Source organism: Sinocyclocheilus rhinocerous, unplaced genomic scaffold (genome assembly GCF_001515625.1).
Source record: "Sinocyclocheilus rhinocerous isolate Xijiao unplaced genomic scaffold, SAMN03320098_v1.1 scaffold474, whole genome shotgun sequence".
In the NCBI taxonomy this organism is placed as follows: Eukaryota; Metazoa; Chordata; class Actinopteri; order Cypriniformes; family Cyprinidae; genus Sinocyclocheilus; species Sinocyclocheilus rhinocerous.
This window is the reverse complement of record NW_015644625.1, coordinates 559,716-576,050: the sequence shown is the minus strand read 5'-3', so window position 1 is coordinate 576,050 and position 16,335 is coordinate 559,716. Positions and strand designations below refer to the sequence as shown.

At 38.4% G+C, this 16,335-nt stretch overlaps 1 protein-coding gene across 7 annotated transcripts; it reads left to right on the top strand.

Annotated features, from left to right (window-relative positions):
- Positions 1-1,214: 1,214 nt before the first annotated feature.
- Positions 1,215-16,129, top strand: LOC107758529 (CXXC-type zinc finger protein 5-like). Of its 7 annotated transcripts, XM_016576282.1 has the most exons (4): positions 1,215-1,549; positions 5,227-6,253; positions 13,020-13,066; positions 16,119-16,129. In XM_016576282.1, the coding sequence occupies exons 2-3, from the start codon at positions 5,429-5,431 to the stop codon at positions 13,032-13,034; spliced, it is 840 nt and encodes a 279-aa protein (XP_016431768.1). In that variant the 5' UTR covers positions 1,215-1,549; positions 5,227-5,428; the 3' UTR covers positions 13,035-13,066; positions 16,119-16,129. The 7 variants fall into 7 exon arrangements, with proteins under 7 accessions (XP_016431768.1, XP_016431767.1, XP_016431765.1 ...); XM_016576281.1 differs by lacking the exons at positions 13,020-13,066; positions 16,119-16,129 and adding an exon at positions 13,730-14,954; XM_016576279.1 differs by lacking the exons at positions 13,020-13,066; positions 16,119-16,129 and adding an exon at positions 13,727-14,954.
- Positions 16,130-16,335: the final 206 nt, after the last annotated feature.

The following is a 16,335-nucleotide window of genomic DNA, read 5'->3' as shown; positions in this document are numbered from 1 at the left end:
ATGAAAAAAAAAAAGGGAAGTAAAGCCGTAAAGTAGTGTCACTTTACTCAAGCCTAAACTTTCCCGTTAATGCAATTGTGGAGGACTGTAACACGCAGCCCCCTCAAACCCGCAGCCAGCAAGCAGCGCCGCGCTGATCGATCCGCATTGATCGTCCCTGACGAGCTGCTCCACTTTCCAGCCAATGCACGCTCGCCCGTCTGCGACTGGGAAGAAGCCCGAAACGGAGGAAAATTTCTGCCGCCCTGGCGGTGTCACTTCCCCACACTTCAGCTGGCCGCCTGCCAGACACACAGGACGCTCACAAGAGGTGGAGTGGACTCCAGGCGACGAGGAGGAGCGTCTGCGAGCGACTGGACTGACGGACAAATGGACCCACAGCACAACGGCTCCTCGGTCACAGAAAGTCATCAAACACAGAGAAACACGACGTCTGTGGTAAAGAGTCCAGTCCCTTTGATTTCTTCACAAAGATTAATGACTCTTTTTATGCTGACTGTTAGAGAATTAATGTATTTTTAGGGGTAGTTTATGGGTACTCATATTAAATACATTAATAAATGAACTATTAATTAAGCTATTATTAATTCAAATAATTCATTTAAAATTATACTTAATCTATAAACAATATGGGTAGCTGCTCCTATTAATTACATTAATAAGTTGATTTGATATTCATTAGTTATAAAACAGTTAATCAAAAGTGAATATTAATATAATAAAACTAAGTAAAGTAAACAATTACTAATACAGTGTGTTGGTTTTAAACGCATTCATAAAAATACATTAATATTAAAATAAAATATTACTAAAAACAAATGTCTATGTAGATTTAATAATGAATGCATAAATTATTAATAGCCTAATACGGATTAAATATTCAGTTTTATATCAAATATGCTACAAACAATAGCAAATTGCAAAAATACACCAATAATAATAGGAATAATTGTTTTATTATTGTTATTATTATTTAGTTTTCATGAACGTGCAATTATTATTTACAATTTGCATTTTATTTTCATTAACAGAGCAGCCAGCAGGGTTATATTTCAGATGAGTGATTGGTGGAGCCGTGTTTTGCATATTAAAATATCAATCAGCCCCAAGTTCCTGGAAAGCGTGAATGTGCAAAAGTTCTGATATAATAAATCAATCCCGAGCGCAGCCAACAGCCATTAAGAATGGAGTCAACAATGGGCTGAGTGTCCAGCCCTCTCAAAACTATACTTCATTCATTATTCCGCTCTCATATGCACAGAGAGACAGACAGCCTCACCGCAGACAGCCATCGCGCTCATCCACACCTCTTTAGGGTTTATTTATTTTTTCCCCGTCGGAAAGTCCACTTCGGTTTTTGTGTGAAGCTCCAAAAATCTATGAAATGTGTTTGCATGTTCTTCTCCGGGCGCGAGGATGTGGAGGTGGGATAGAGAGACGCGAGAGGCTGGAGGAGCGCACGCGCTCGCTCTCGGACAAAGTGCGTTCTGCGTGTATCTGCCGGTGTTTTGGCTTTATTGAAGGAAACAGCAAGAAGAATTCAGTTCGGGTGAGCATTTGCTTTCGTTTGGCTCTTTTACCTTTTATTCTCTCTCTCTCTTTTATATAAATCTCCGCAGCGCGTGAGAGCACCGGACCGCTCGGACAGTCGGAACGCTCCCTTCGGCTCACGAGCGGCGCGAATGAAAAGACGCCAGTGTTTGCAAATATGCAGATACCCTATGTTTATCAAAGGGAGGGCATTGAGACTTTGTTGAGGACTGTTCAAAGTTACAATGACATCCAGCCAAGACGAATAAGTTGGCAGTGAAATAACAAGGGAATGTGCTTAACCAACGCGACGTGTTGGCGCATACCGCGCGCTGTCACCATAGACACATCGGTCGAGATGAGACAAAAGGGATTTTGTTTTACTTTCGAAATGATCGGCGTTACATCTGCTTGACAATTTGCCCATATGCATTAGATGCATTGGTGCAACTTTGCCACGCGTAACCAAATAGGCGCACGGAATAGTTGCATTTACGGGTAGCCTGTTTGTTTGTTGTTTAGCTGTACCGTGGTCACCGTAAACATACTATTGTGACATTTTCTGTTTTTATTGGTTGTCTGGATTAAAATATGAGGGATTTACCGAGCGGGAATGTCTGAATTATTCAGAATTCCTCTTGGAGAGAGGTAAGTATGAATGCAAGTTATATGTGATGTTTATTATTAATCCATTATGAGTTACATGCAAACTTTTTGTGTGTGGTGCGCATTTGCATTCATATTCTTTAAATAATCTAACCTGAATATATGCAGTTAATCCAGGTCTGTTTGGGATTGATCTGGTAAGGGTTTCATTGAGGTGATTGTTTGACAGAACATGTAGATCTTGATAAGCAGGTCATCTTGTTTAGCCACAGTTGGGCTATTTGTGCAGGTTTGGCTATTGTTCCCTGGTGATGTCCAGATCTCTCTATGTCGCGCTATTGTCCCTCTGGCTCACGCAATACTGGACACAGCAATTTCCATGTGCATGTGAGCCTCATATGTTTGACATGCATTTGACATCAGGCAATTGCTGAATGGGCATTTTAACTGTTGCTAGGAACTTATTTATCTGTAAGCTGGGTCAATCATTTACTGAAACCCTCAGTAGATGCAGCGTTTGTCTTGGTTTACCTGCAGATGAGGGCTACCTGTCTACAGTAAGTTTTTATTCCCATCATGACTCCTTGATGTGGATGTGATGTAATTGATATGGTCATGTGTTTTGCTAATGGATAGAGTGCTCTGTAGAAGTGTTTTGGCAGGTAACTTACAGTAAAAGTCTGCCTCATATGGTTTTAATCAGGTCAGATATATTATTTAATATGATTGAATCAACCTTTAGACAATAGGATTCACCAATTATTGGACATTTTTTTTAGATTAGTAAGAAATAGTCTAAAGGAATGACCAGGGCTAGTTATCACTGTTGAATAAGTTTTTGTTTGAATAGACACAAATTTTATAGTCTTTATTACAAAAATAAACGGGGGTGGGGGGGTTCCTCTGTTGTTAGCTGATATTATCACATGTTGACCTATTGTGACAGCATGCTCCTGTAGTGGGGCATGTTGTCACACTATGGGGTAGGTTGTCACAATGAAATCTGCCATTAAATAACAAAAGTCACACAGTAAAACAGTTATGAATCCAAAATGAATGAAACATCAAAATGGAAATGTACAGTAGTATTAAACCATTGTTTAGCCAACATTACTATAAGTTATACCATTTAAAACATGTGACAATTTACCCCAACCCATTTTTTATGAAAATATTTTGAACTAGATATTTGAAACCAACATTTAACACCTTATAGTTATTGAGACAACTTCCCTGTGTGACAACCAGCTCAACTCTCCCTTACATTCATTCATTCATTCATTCATTCATTCACTCATTCATTCATTCATGTTTGTATGAATGAATGGCCAGTTACCACATCTTCATGGGCAGTCACTCACAACCTAAACTATTTTTTTTCTCTAATTATTACCAATAGCATGATTTACTGTGGCTTGGCAGTTAATTGAAATGTTAAGTCGTTGACGAGCGTGTGTACGTGCGTCAGTGCGGCTGAGCTTGCACCTAGACATCCTGATTTCACTGTCGGCTCACCCCAGGGGCTTTGCGCTTGAGCTCACGATTCCGGTTTCGTGATAGAACAGACTGCCTGTGGACCCTGATAGAGGTCTCTCACTGAAGGGGAATTGCTGTCACAAGGAACGGGCTTTTGCATGTAAAGGTTATGAAATATAACAATTTAACTGACTCAAACCATCCAATTCAATATCCACACAAAATCTTTTCTTTTTTTGCCATGAGCTTCACAGTCAGTTTCAGTTACTTGGAACAACACCGAACAAAGTGTAATTGTCACTAAATCAGATATCTCGGACAGATATTATGTCTGAAACATAAATGTTGGCTAAGGAATCAAAATGGGTCAGATGAGGCCACAGCGAGCAGTAGAATATTTGTCACCATGAACTTGCGCCTATTTCAGCAGGGCAAAACAATAAACAAATAAAATGCGATTTGTTTGTAGGCATGATTATTTCGGAAGAATTAGATACGTTAAAATGGTTTTTAGCAGTTAAGGATGAAGTGTGATGCTGTGCCGAGAGGAATCACACAGATAATTAATTTTGCGGTTGACGGGTGAGGCCGACGTAACGTGTTCTCCATGTTCTTTAGGTTTGGATATACACTACTGATTAAAAGTTTGGAATAATTTTTGGTAACACTTTATTTTAAGGTGTCCTTGTTAAATGTTACATGTACTTACTATTATAATAACAATTAACTATGCATAATTACATGTAAATCCAACCCTAATCTTAACCCTAACCATATAGTAAGTACATGTAGTTAATAAATATTACTCAGTACTTAAATGTATAAATATTGTAACAAGGACACCTTAAAATAAAGTGGAACCTAATTAATTTTTTTAAGTAGTCTCCTATGCTTACCAAAGCTGAATTTATTTAATCAAAAATACTGTAAAACAGTAATATTTTGAAATATTATTACAATTCAAAAGAACTGTTTTCTATTTTAGTATATTTTAAAATGCAATTTATTCTGTGATAGCAAAGCTGAGTTTTCAGCATCATTACTCCAGTCTTCAGTGTCACACAATCCTTCAGAAATTGTTCTAATATGCTGATTTGATAATCAAGAAATATTTCTGAAAACAGTTGCTGCTTATTATTTTTGTGGAAACTGTAATAAACTACCATTCAAAAGTTTGTGGTTGATAAGATGAAAAAATAACAAAAGATTCGTATTTCAAGTAAATGTTGTTCTTTTGAACATTTTATTAATCAAAAGATTCAGAAAAAAATTAGCAGGAAAATAGTTTTCAACAATGATAATATTAAGACCCGTTAATAATAATTTGGCAAAAATAATAATTGAGCACCCAATCAGAATCATGTCTGTAACACTGAGAACTGAAATTTCAGCTTTGCATCACAGAAATAAATAACATTTTAAAATATATTAAAATAGAAAACAGTTATTTTAAATTGTAACAATATTTCAGTGTTTTCACTGCTCTATTTTGATCAAATAAATGCAGCCTTGGTGAGTATAAGAAAAATCTGAATTATTCCTCTTTGCATGTACCATACATTTATTCAAACCACTCTGGCTTTAACCTCACTGTGCATTATCTTCCCTTTCTAGGATTCTCAGGCCTTAGTGAACGGACCCGTGAGATGTTCTTGAGGCTCGACTAGTGTGGACTGCCGCTTCAGTGGTCTGATTCTCCTGCTGTGCACGCGTCAATCTCATCTTGGCTTCGGTCTTCGTAGGAACGTTGCAACTCTATCCCCTGCTCATCCTAAGCTCCCTCATCTCCCTCTCCCTCCCCCTCACGCCGTGGCCCATGTCTGCCAGCGGAGGGTCCATGGAGGGAAGTCGAGCCATAGAGGATGAGGAGGCGCAGGACAGCTGCTGCGGGGACGAAGACTCATCCCCGGTGGTGGAACGGAGAAACCGCAGCGGTATCATCAGCGCTCCACTCAGCAAAAGCCTAAAGCGCTCACGAGCTCTCTCGCAGTACATCGCGACCTGCTCAGCCGCCGCTGTGGCCAGTGTCGCGAATGCTAACAGACTTGCTCAGAGCTCTATGGTGGCTGCGGGCGTCAAAGCTCACCCTACTGCCAGCCAGCACAGGTCACAAGTCGGGTATGCCAAACTGGACCGGGGTGCGTTAGTGTCCGGCCTTCTGGACTCTCCGAGCGGCCTGCATCTCGCCCAGGCCGCCGAGCTCCTGCGACGGGCGGGGATGCTGCTTCCTGTCAGTGACCCGTCCAATGTCAGTGTGGGCGGGGACATGGAGACGGTCTCGGCTTCTGATTCGCTGGGCAGTGTGATGGACTTCCCATTGCTTGGCAACGGCGGAGTGGGCGGGAGTTTTCCGTATCACCCGGGGCTGTTCATAATGACGCCGGCAGGAGTGTTCCTCGCCGACGGGGCGCTCTCTCATGTGACAGGTGCGTCGGAACACCAGCAGATGCAGAGCGAGATTTCATCGGCCATCAGTGCCAACGGGAAGAAAAAGCGGAAGCGATGCGGCCTGTGTCCACCTTGCCGGCGCAGGATTAACTGCGAACAGTGCAGCAGCTGCCGCAACCGCAAAACCGGCCATCAGATCTGCAAGTTCCGCAAGTGCGAAGAGCTCAAAAAGAAACCTGCTGGCGGGCTGGAGGTAAGATGGTGAGCAATGCACAGTAAATTCATAAACATTATCCCTGAATGCTAGCCGGACGCAAGCTAGCATCATCTGCATTGGCACCACAGCATAATGCTTGTGCTAAATCAGTAGGCCACACTTCTGATACGTTGCGCTGTGATGCTCCTGCAGGTTTACGTAATTTCTTGATTCTCTTCCCTCATCTCCTTATCGTTTCCTGTTCGATCTGCATTGGCACCACAGCATAATGCTTGTGCTAAATCAGTAGGCCACACTTCTGATACGTTGCGCTGTGATGCTCCTGCAGGTGGTGCAAGTTTGCGTAATTTCTTGATTCTCTTCCCTCATCTCCTTATCGTTTCCTGTTCTCTCTACTAATCCTGTGGATAAAAGCAGCAAAAGTTGAAAATAAAAGTTGTGAAATACAAGCAGAGCAAATTTCTGTGTAAATAATTTGTGGAATCAGTTTTGTGTTAATGACTTATTTCAGTTCAGTGCAATGATTTACGTAATGGATTAATGAAAAATTATGGATTTTACTATGGACTTTTTAAAAATAATGGATTTCACTATAGTTTAATGAGTCAGTGCAGTTAAATTTAAAAAATAGGCCTAAATAAGACTATAAAACTATTGATGCTGTAAAATCATGACCTCTGACACATATGTAAAATCTGTAAGAAAGTATTTTCTACCTTCTGAACAAGTTACACTACTATTTAAACATTTGAGGTCTTCTTTTAAGAAATTAAAACTTTATTTAGCATGAATGCATTAAATTGATCTAAAGTGACAGTAAAGGCTTCATTTTTAATAATTAACTTTTAAACAAATGCTGTTCTTTACACAAAAATATTAAGCAGCACAACTGTGATTAACAACATTGATAACAAGAAATGTTTCTTGAGCAGCAAATCAGCATATTAGAATGATTTCTGAAGGATCTTGTGACACTGAAGACTGGAGTAATGATGTTGAAAATGTAGCTTTGCATCACAGGAATGAATTACATTTTAAAATATATTAAGGTAGAAAACAGAATGAAACATGCTTCATTTTAAATTGTGATAATAATTAGCAATATTGCTATTTTTACTGTATAAAAAAAAAAAGCAGACTTGTTGAGAATAAGAGACTTCAGAAAGAAAACAGTATGATCCCAAACTTGATGTTTGTCTCACTAAATAACTGGTGACCAAATAGATCCATCTCACGCTTGTGCATATAGAGCAACATAATATCATGTAACTCTGTACATGACTTCTAAATCTATTATGTTTGTCACAATGGCTTTACATTTTTCAGCATATATTGTGATTAATTCAGTTAATTAATCTGTGTATTTCGTAATTAATTTGATTTGAATGTTTAATCGATTGACAAGCCCTAGTTTTTACAAACATTCCACATAGAAATGAATGCTGCTTGTGTTTCATAAATTTTCGCATAGGAACATTACTCATCCTGATGAATGGCAAGCTGAATGCAGTTTCCCATCTCTCAGGCAGCGTAACTTGAGATGTTTTTGCCTTGTTTACAGGCAGGTTCAGGTGTGGGAAAATTAGCTCTGAGTCTGTGCTGATGTAAGCTAGTTAGGGTCTAACTTTGTGAGAATGGTGTCATGGTAAGATTGGTCTAGTTGGTTGCTTATTTTCTCTTGCAAGGAAAATGTTAAGGCATCATGATGTTCCACAGGTAAGGTTCCCCTTCACTGTCCGCTATGATGAGATGATTCATGAGTTTCAGCTATCCGATTTAATGAATTTGAATGAATGTGATGAATATAAAATGTTGAAATAACACCATGTTCCAACCTGGCACAACGCACAAGTTTCCAGCATTAAGTGTTCTGTCTCTACTCAAAGTACTGAATGTGGGACTTTGGACCAATGAGATTTCACAGTGGGTGGTGCTACACAACACATCAAGACAATAGAATATGGTGCTTTCAAGTCATGTCAGAAAGATTGTATTTACGAGCTCAACGCACATGAACGCCACCACAAAGTCGTAATTACAACTGGGAAACCGAGAATTGGGGCGTGTCAGTGAGAAAACATGTCTGACGCAATGGATGCAGCATCTTTATTAATGGTAAATTCCTTCAAATGAATGTAATTATTATTGTTTTATTTACAATAAACATAACTTGTATATACAAAATCCCATATTATTGTACAATTAAGAATCAGTTTGCTGAAAAATCACAGTGTGTTCATTTTGAAGATGTAGAGTTTAAAAATCATTTTATATAACTTTGTAATTATTTTATCATTTTAAAATATTTTTTTAATATATATTTTTTTAGAATTTGTTTTATATATTTTTAAAAAATAAGATGTTTAGATATTTTAGTCCAAGACTTAAGTAAAAACAAGACTGTGATATATATATATATATATATATATATATATAATTTTAATTTTAATACATTTTAATATAATTTTATATATAACAAATCAAACAAAAAAAAGTACATCACTGTCTTGCTGCGACCAAAGTGATTTGAACGCACTTGACATCGTAATTACAAGTTTCCCAGGAGGACTTGAACACACCAAAACCATTTCTAAAGCTGACTTTGGAAATAGCATACTAGCATACCACTCATATTTATTACATATCTTCTATTTCTATTCATTACATACCATGTATATGTTTGACATGGAAAACTAGCATACTATTTACTGAAAAGTGTGTACTGAAAACTGTAGACATTATTCCACAATAAACCGTTCAAACAGTAGTAAGCTAAACAGTTGTCACATTGCATATGACTGGAAATAAAATGGTAATTTTGTCCTAAACTTTTTAATTAAATTTATGATAAACAAAAATGTTATAAAAAATCTTCCTTCACACTTGAAATAGAAGGTCAAGTACATTGCATTGTGGGATACAATACTCTTTACTGTAATAGGTGTAGTATTGTAGGAAACTGTACGTAGTGTTTATAGTATACATACTATACACTAAATGGCCCCACTCACAAGAGAAATATCATTGGCTCAAAATCCTGTTCCATATATCTGTATGCTAAATATTAAATAGGTGCTGATATTGTTGCATGTGACCATGTTTTTACTTAATGCTGCAAACTTGTTCTAAATGTTTGACTCAGGAACAGTAAATGAAATTAATTTGTGAATGTACACGTGGGGCCTTTCATACATGTTGTGTGACTGTTTGTTTTTTGCAGCATGGTGGTTTTTATTTGTGCATATGAGTTTGTTTTCATGCATGTTCACGTAAACGCATGTGCATGTGTGCGTCTCTGTGTGCGTGTGGCAGCCTCGTACGGTCCATCTGGCCTTTGCGTCTGTCATCTGGAGTGCCAGGTGTCAATGTGTCCCAGAACCCCTCTCTTTCTCGTCCTCCAGAGGCCCTGAACCGCATGTGTGTGTGTGTGTGTGTGTGTGTCTGTTTGTGTGTATAGCGTTGCAGGAAGAGGCAAACACAGCCCCGGTGAAAGTCATTATGAACTGCGTGTGTGTGAGAGGGGTTGTGTTTACGTGTGTGTACTGACCACTGACTAGGTTTCTTTGAGAATTACAGTAGTGAGGAGGTAAAGATTGAGGTATTGGTGTGCGCCAGAGCTTAGAGGGCTCAGTTTGTGTGTGTTTGTGTCTCTATGAAGTCTAAGGCCCAAAATACACGCAGTTTGTGAATACAAACGTTTCTAGCTGTTTTCACACTTTGTAGAATTTGTAATATATAATGTAAAACAAATATGTTACCACAAGGGGCACTATAGAGCATTAGCATAAATCTGTAGTGAGTTTTGGCTATCAGGTCAACTACTGTCATGGCAGGCAACAGTTTCAAGATAATCTCACTAAACAATTTAAAGTTAGTCAAATTGGACAAATGTTTATGGATCGGTAATTCTTAAGAGGTCATTCACACAGAATTTTTTTTTTTCCCAAAAACATGGGAATCAGGGCAGTGGAATAAAAAAAGATGCATTTTAAAAGCTACACCATGTAATTTTTTGTTGTTAAGATTTAACAAAATTTAAATAATGAGTGAGCACATCTTAAAACTGTTTTGCCTTGCCCTAAATCACTAAACTAAATTAATTGATATTTTAAGAGCCATCGGGACGGATTTCTTAGGAAACTACATTATTTTGTCATTCTCCTGTGCTTATTTTTTATGTAATTTCTGTAAATAAATAAGTTCAGGCTACTACTATATGCAGTGGAAGTAGCTTGAAGCTAAAACAACGTTGAATCCAGAACCAAAATGAGTTTGCAAGCTGAAAGGCAAAGCAATAATATTCGTAATAAAACATGAATCAACATATATGAATAGCATCACATTTGCAGTGCACTTGGTTCACAAAACAATGCGTGTTGGTAACAGTGCCAGTCTTTAAACCAGTTTCTACTTTGGTCTGTTTGCCTATATTTCTATATTGTTTGCCTATATTTTATATGGGCAATATTTTTGCCTGATTATATAGGCTTATATATTTCTCACACTGATAAGTCGATCATCTGTAACCATGAGCACAGCGGAGCGCCTAAACCCATCAGATTCATCCGTGCAGAGCTGAAGCACAACTCACATAATGACCAACATAATGTTTCTCTGTAAGTTAGTAGGTTTATGCTTCAAAATTGCTGGAGGGCCAAAAGTTACATAGTGTAGCTTTAATTTCAGAGTCACATTTTAGAATGCTGTGTCATGCGCAAGCGCTTTGGGATGCTTGTGATGTATTTGCATACTCGTGTAGTGTATACTTTTTGCCTAAAACCCTGTTCACATGCTCAGTGATTGTCCCTTCATGTTGCTAGTTCCTGTACTGGTTGGTCACTAGCTGGTGTTGAGTTCTTGTAGCTCTAACAGTAGACCGTGGCACTAGCAACATCAAGGTCATGGGTTCGATTCCCAGGGAATGCATGAACTGATATCATGTGTGCCTTGAATGCAATGTAAATCGTGTTGGATAAAAGCACCTGCCTAGTTTATAAATGTAAATGCAGTTACCCTAATAACACATATGAACATCACTACCATTAAGATGACATTAAATGATATCATTGAATCAGTTTTTTAGTTCTAAAAATGAATATTCTGGAAAAAGCAAATGCAAACAAATTGCATATATTTCTTTGTGTGTGTGTGTGTATTGTGTGCTTTTATTGACAGTGGGGTTGGTCTGGTTGAATAAGGCATAGAGGACTTACAGAGTTTAAAGAGCCGTTATTGACAGGTCACAGTCAGTGGTGCGGGGGTCTATTGACTTTTTGATTCGCGTTTGCGCGCGTGTGTGTTTGGGATGGATAGATGTGTTTTCATATGTAGGGCCCTTTTATGTGTTTTGAGCCAGGTTAGGCGTGTTTTTTTGTGCAAATCCCATTCGATTTCTGGCCATTGATCTTACCTTGCATGTCATTGCTTGAAACTTTTGTTGATGTGTGTGTACTGCATGATGACACATCTCACTGCGTCTGTGTGGCGGCCAGTATCTCGGAAAGTCCCTGATATAGCTGGAAGCAGAAGGAGATTGAGTGGGCGGGGCCTCAAACATTGCCTGCCAGGCCCCACCCCTTCCTCTTGTAGAGGAATCTTAGTCTCACAGCCGGACGGCTAAAAGTATTTTAGGAACAGCGTGTGTGTCGATGTCTGTGTGAGAGAGCCAAAAACAGGCCGACACACAATATATCAACATATATCAGTACCTGCTTACATTTACATACTCTTTGGACACTTTAGTGGTGTTTGCTAAACCAAAAAGTTTGCTAAACCAAAAAGTTTGCTAAACCAAAAAGTTTGCTAAACCAACTGTTACTCATACTGTTTGTGCTGCAGACATAACTGTTGTCTAAAATCAGGATTTGTTAAGAAAAGTGAAAAACATTTAAAAATACTAGCAAGTCCTTAGCACTGCATAGCAACACCCTAGCAACCACCCATAACACCTTAGCATTGCGGCGATGAATTCTGCATTTTATCTACTGTATGTTCATCAAAGACAGACTTTTTTTAAAATTTGGTAATTGGTCTAATATAATATATATATATATATAGGTCTACTGATAAATGGCAACATTTGGTGGATCTCTTTTAAAAAACTACTAAAAAAGTAGGTATTCACATAATAGTAATAATAAAAAACAATAAAATAATAATAATAATTAGTTACTGTTGTCAAAAATCTGACATAATAATTACAATAACAATGTAATTTCATAAATAATAAAGTAGTATTAATAATAACAATTACAACAGTAATAATACAAGCATAGTATACATTCTGAATATTTTATTATGAATAATTATTATTATTATTTATAAATTATATATAATGTATATATTCAAAATACTTGTTTGTATTTTGTTGCATAACAACCATTTATTTTTGTCCAAAAATTAGAAATAAATGGAATTGCATTAAAATAATAATAATAATAATAATAATTTGTTATTATTATTATTGTTGTTGTTGTTGTTGTTTTATCATTATTGTAATTATCATTATTATTATTATTATTAAAATACTCAATGCATACTGTTTTTATTTTGTATTACAATTGTCATTTAATTATTATTGTCAAAAATCTGAAATAAACAATAAATATGACTGCAGAAATGATTTAGTTGTTGTGTTAAAAAGTGGAAATAAAACAGAAATCAGATCTGTTTATAGATTAAAATCAACTGTATCAGTCTCTGCCAGTTTAAAAAAAATGTCTGCGTGTAATGTTTATGGTGCTCTTGATCCTCTATTCTTACTGTCATTCTTGTGTATTGTTTATGTGTTTGTGTGATGTAGAGACTGAGGAGATGATGGGTTAAAAAATAACCTTCGAAATTAATCTGGTGAGTGTTTGTGTGTGAGTGTGTGACTGTCCATGCACTCACGCTCTGTCTGATTGGCCATGTGCATGGGCCGACAACCCATCTGTGTTGGCTTGTCTATGGGGTCGATGAGGGAAAAGGGGGTCTGGATGCGTGTATGCGTGCGTACAAACGCCAAAGCCCTGTCAGAGAGTAATGAGAGAGTGGGAGAGTGTGTTTGGGAAACAGAGAGAGGGACTAGGTCATGTAAGGTTGAAATCATTGCCTGTGCATGTTACTTCATGATGAAGGGAACACTCCCCTCCCTCTTTTTCTCCCTCGGTCCTTCGTTCTTTCATTCTGGACGTCTTCCCAGGAAACGCTGCCGTTGTCTCCACTCTCCCAAAGTCCCACAGCCATAGACTACCCCTGCCCAGTCCCAAAGCAGGCTGGGAAAAAATCTGCCATTTGCACCACTGCGGTATTTCAGCCCTTTACGGTTTTAGCAAGCCTGGCTCCGCAGAAAGAGAGGGATTTGAGACGGAAAAGGGAAAAGGTCTGGAAATGAGTCTTGAGAGTCCAGTTTAATGAGACATTTCCCATTTTCTTACTGCTCCATTGTTGGTGTTAATGTTGAATTATCAATGACTCACACTGTTTTCTTTCCTTGTTTCCTACCTCTGTCTTTCCTGTCTTTCCAAGAAGGTGATGCTGCCAACCGGAGCTCCTTTCCGATGGTTTCCGTAGGGCAGCTGGACCCTCCCCCCATGACTTCCATCCCATAATGAAGGACTCCCAATGAACAGCGACGCCACTCCCACCCGGAAAGCTGTGGCGCTTGTAAACACTGGGTGCAAACAAACAAATAAAACAAACGAAGAGCGGAATGAAAGCACTATTTGAGAATGAACATGTCCTGAACCAAAAATAAACAGTGAATGGCAGAATGTCATTCCGTTTTTCTTTTTTCCTGTGTTCCATTTCGGAACCATCTGAGTTCTACTTCGGAATCTTGCCCTTTATTGGATGCTCTGGAACTATTTGCCGCCAAATGGAAAACGGACAATCATTTTTATTTGTGTGTTTAGTGGTTTTGTTTGTCCATGTGTGGAGAAATGCCGTAATTTCGTTTAGAGAATGTAATCCCAAGGCTCTGTTTTAAAGCTTGTGATAATTAAGGAGCACTATTGTAATTTAGCACAGTGGTTCTTACTGACTGCCTCAATGTTACGATTGCCTTTTTATGTTAAGGGTTTTTGGGGGGGGGTTATTTTTTTATTTGTCATTCAGTTTTCAAGTTGCTCAATATTTGATATGAAGATGACCATGAAAAACACTCTAATGTAGCATCCCTTACTACAAACATCCCTGAAAGGTCCTTTTGGGTTTGACGTTCTGTTTGTTTGTTTTTAAATGCTGTAGGCCTGCTGAGATTGGAGGGAAGGTGAAGCTGATGGAACTACACTATGTAGACCAGCTATGCATAGGACCCGCCTCCTTTTTCTTGTAGCCTCATGGGATTGGTCAGATGGAAGACATGGCCCTTAGCAGACCAGGACCTCCAAAATTCAGGAAATTATTGATGTGTAATGATAATATTTCTACCAATAGGATGTTTTATTGCTGAATTACTCCAAGATCTGATCTCCTGTGCTCCTTTAAGTCCTTTTCACATGGTTTGCATCATTGAACATGTACAATTGTTGTTCTATGATGCTTAAAATTTAAACTATTTCAACTTAAACTCCATTTGTCATTGAGTTTTCATAATATAGACAAAGATTACCAGACAATACCCCATTGCGACACCTTGAGCTGTACGACACAACATCTGTCTAGAGCATTATGAGAAAAGTTTCATAAATTCTTGTTCAAGAGTTTTCCTTTACAGGTGATTTCCTTTCTGTTTTAAGCTCACAAACATGTTAGCACTTTCATTTTCATTGTGAAGTAATGATAATATTTCTACCAATAGGATGTTTTATTGCTGAATTACTCCAAGATCTGATCTCCTGTGCTCCTTTAAGTCCTTTTCACATGGTTTGCATCATTGAACATGTACAATTGTTGTTCTATGATGCTTAAAATTTAAACTATTTCAACTTAAACTCCATTTGTCATTGAGTTTTCATAATATAGACAAAGATTACCAGACAATACCCCATTGCGACACCTTGAGCTGTACGACACAACATCTGTCTAGAGCATTATGAGAAAAGTTTCATAAACTCTTGTTCAAGAGTTTTCCTTTACAGGTGATTTCCTTTCTGTTTTAAGCTCACAAGCATGTTAGCACTTTCATTTTCATTGTGAACGGTTCTCTGGTTTCTTTCTGCCCAGCAACCATGTAAACTTACCCTTCTGTAAGCTATCCGTAAGGCGTTGCACATGAGCGTCAAAGCGCGTGATGCTTTTGTTGAGACACGCATTGGCGCTATTCATGTGAAAGGGGCTTAAGGGCATCTACGTAACATGGACACCAAGATGAATAAGTGACTTTTTTTTAGCTGTAATTGTCGTTTTGGTGTTTTTTCCCTTCTTCTTCATGCTTGAATCCTACTGAACAGGTTCGTCCCCATACTGATCTAGATTGAGTGAAATGCACAATACCAAAATGATTTCAAATCAAATTCCAACAGCACGCCGTTCCCGTGCCGTATGGGGCCAAAATTATCGGTCTGCGTAAATGAATGCATGTATATGTGTCCAAAGCCAACCATTCTGAGGTCTTGGCAGTCCTCAATTTAATAAACCGAGGTGCAAATCAAACATTTCTATAGTCGTTGTCAAAATATGTCAATTCTATAGCATGTTTGCATGGTGATGACCACTTTAAATGAACGATTATTACTTGTCTTGAGCTTCAGTAATGATGCTCTTTGAAACATGCTTATTTGATATTTTGGTTTCATTTTGGGTTTGCGTTCACAAAGAAAGTCATGGACGGAGGAAGTCATGTGAGGTGAAATCAATGAGCACTCATAATTTTCCTCTGACTGAACCGTGCGCGAGTATGAGAGAGAGTGAGTGTGTGCTTGTGTTGTGTGTGGGTTAAACCAGTGAACTAAGCGTGATATTTTTGTCAGTGGTGTAGGAGTGAATGAGAGTGTGAAAGCTTTTTTTTCTCTCTGCAGGCCGCGTCTGTCTGTCTCACTCCTCGTGGCCATCAATCCGATGAGAGCGAGCGAGCCAGAGGGCCGCACGGGGAGAGAGCAAACGCTGTGTGTGGGGGTTGCGTAGAGAGGGGGCCGAGCATGTTTTGTTCTCATCCAGGTGCACGGCCATCAGAAACGATTTGAACGCCGCCCTGC

Bases quoted from the DNA above. Each gene is read 5' to 3' on its own strand.
- LOC107758529 (XM_016576279.1), top strand. From the start codon at position 5,429: ATGTCTGCCAGCGGAGGGTCCATGGAGGGAAGTCGAGCCATAGAGGAT. The intron at 6,254-13,726 runs GTAAGATGGTGA...TGTCTTTCCAAG, and splicing joins AACCTGCTGGCGGGCTGGAG to AAGGTGATGCTGCCAACCGG.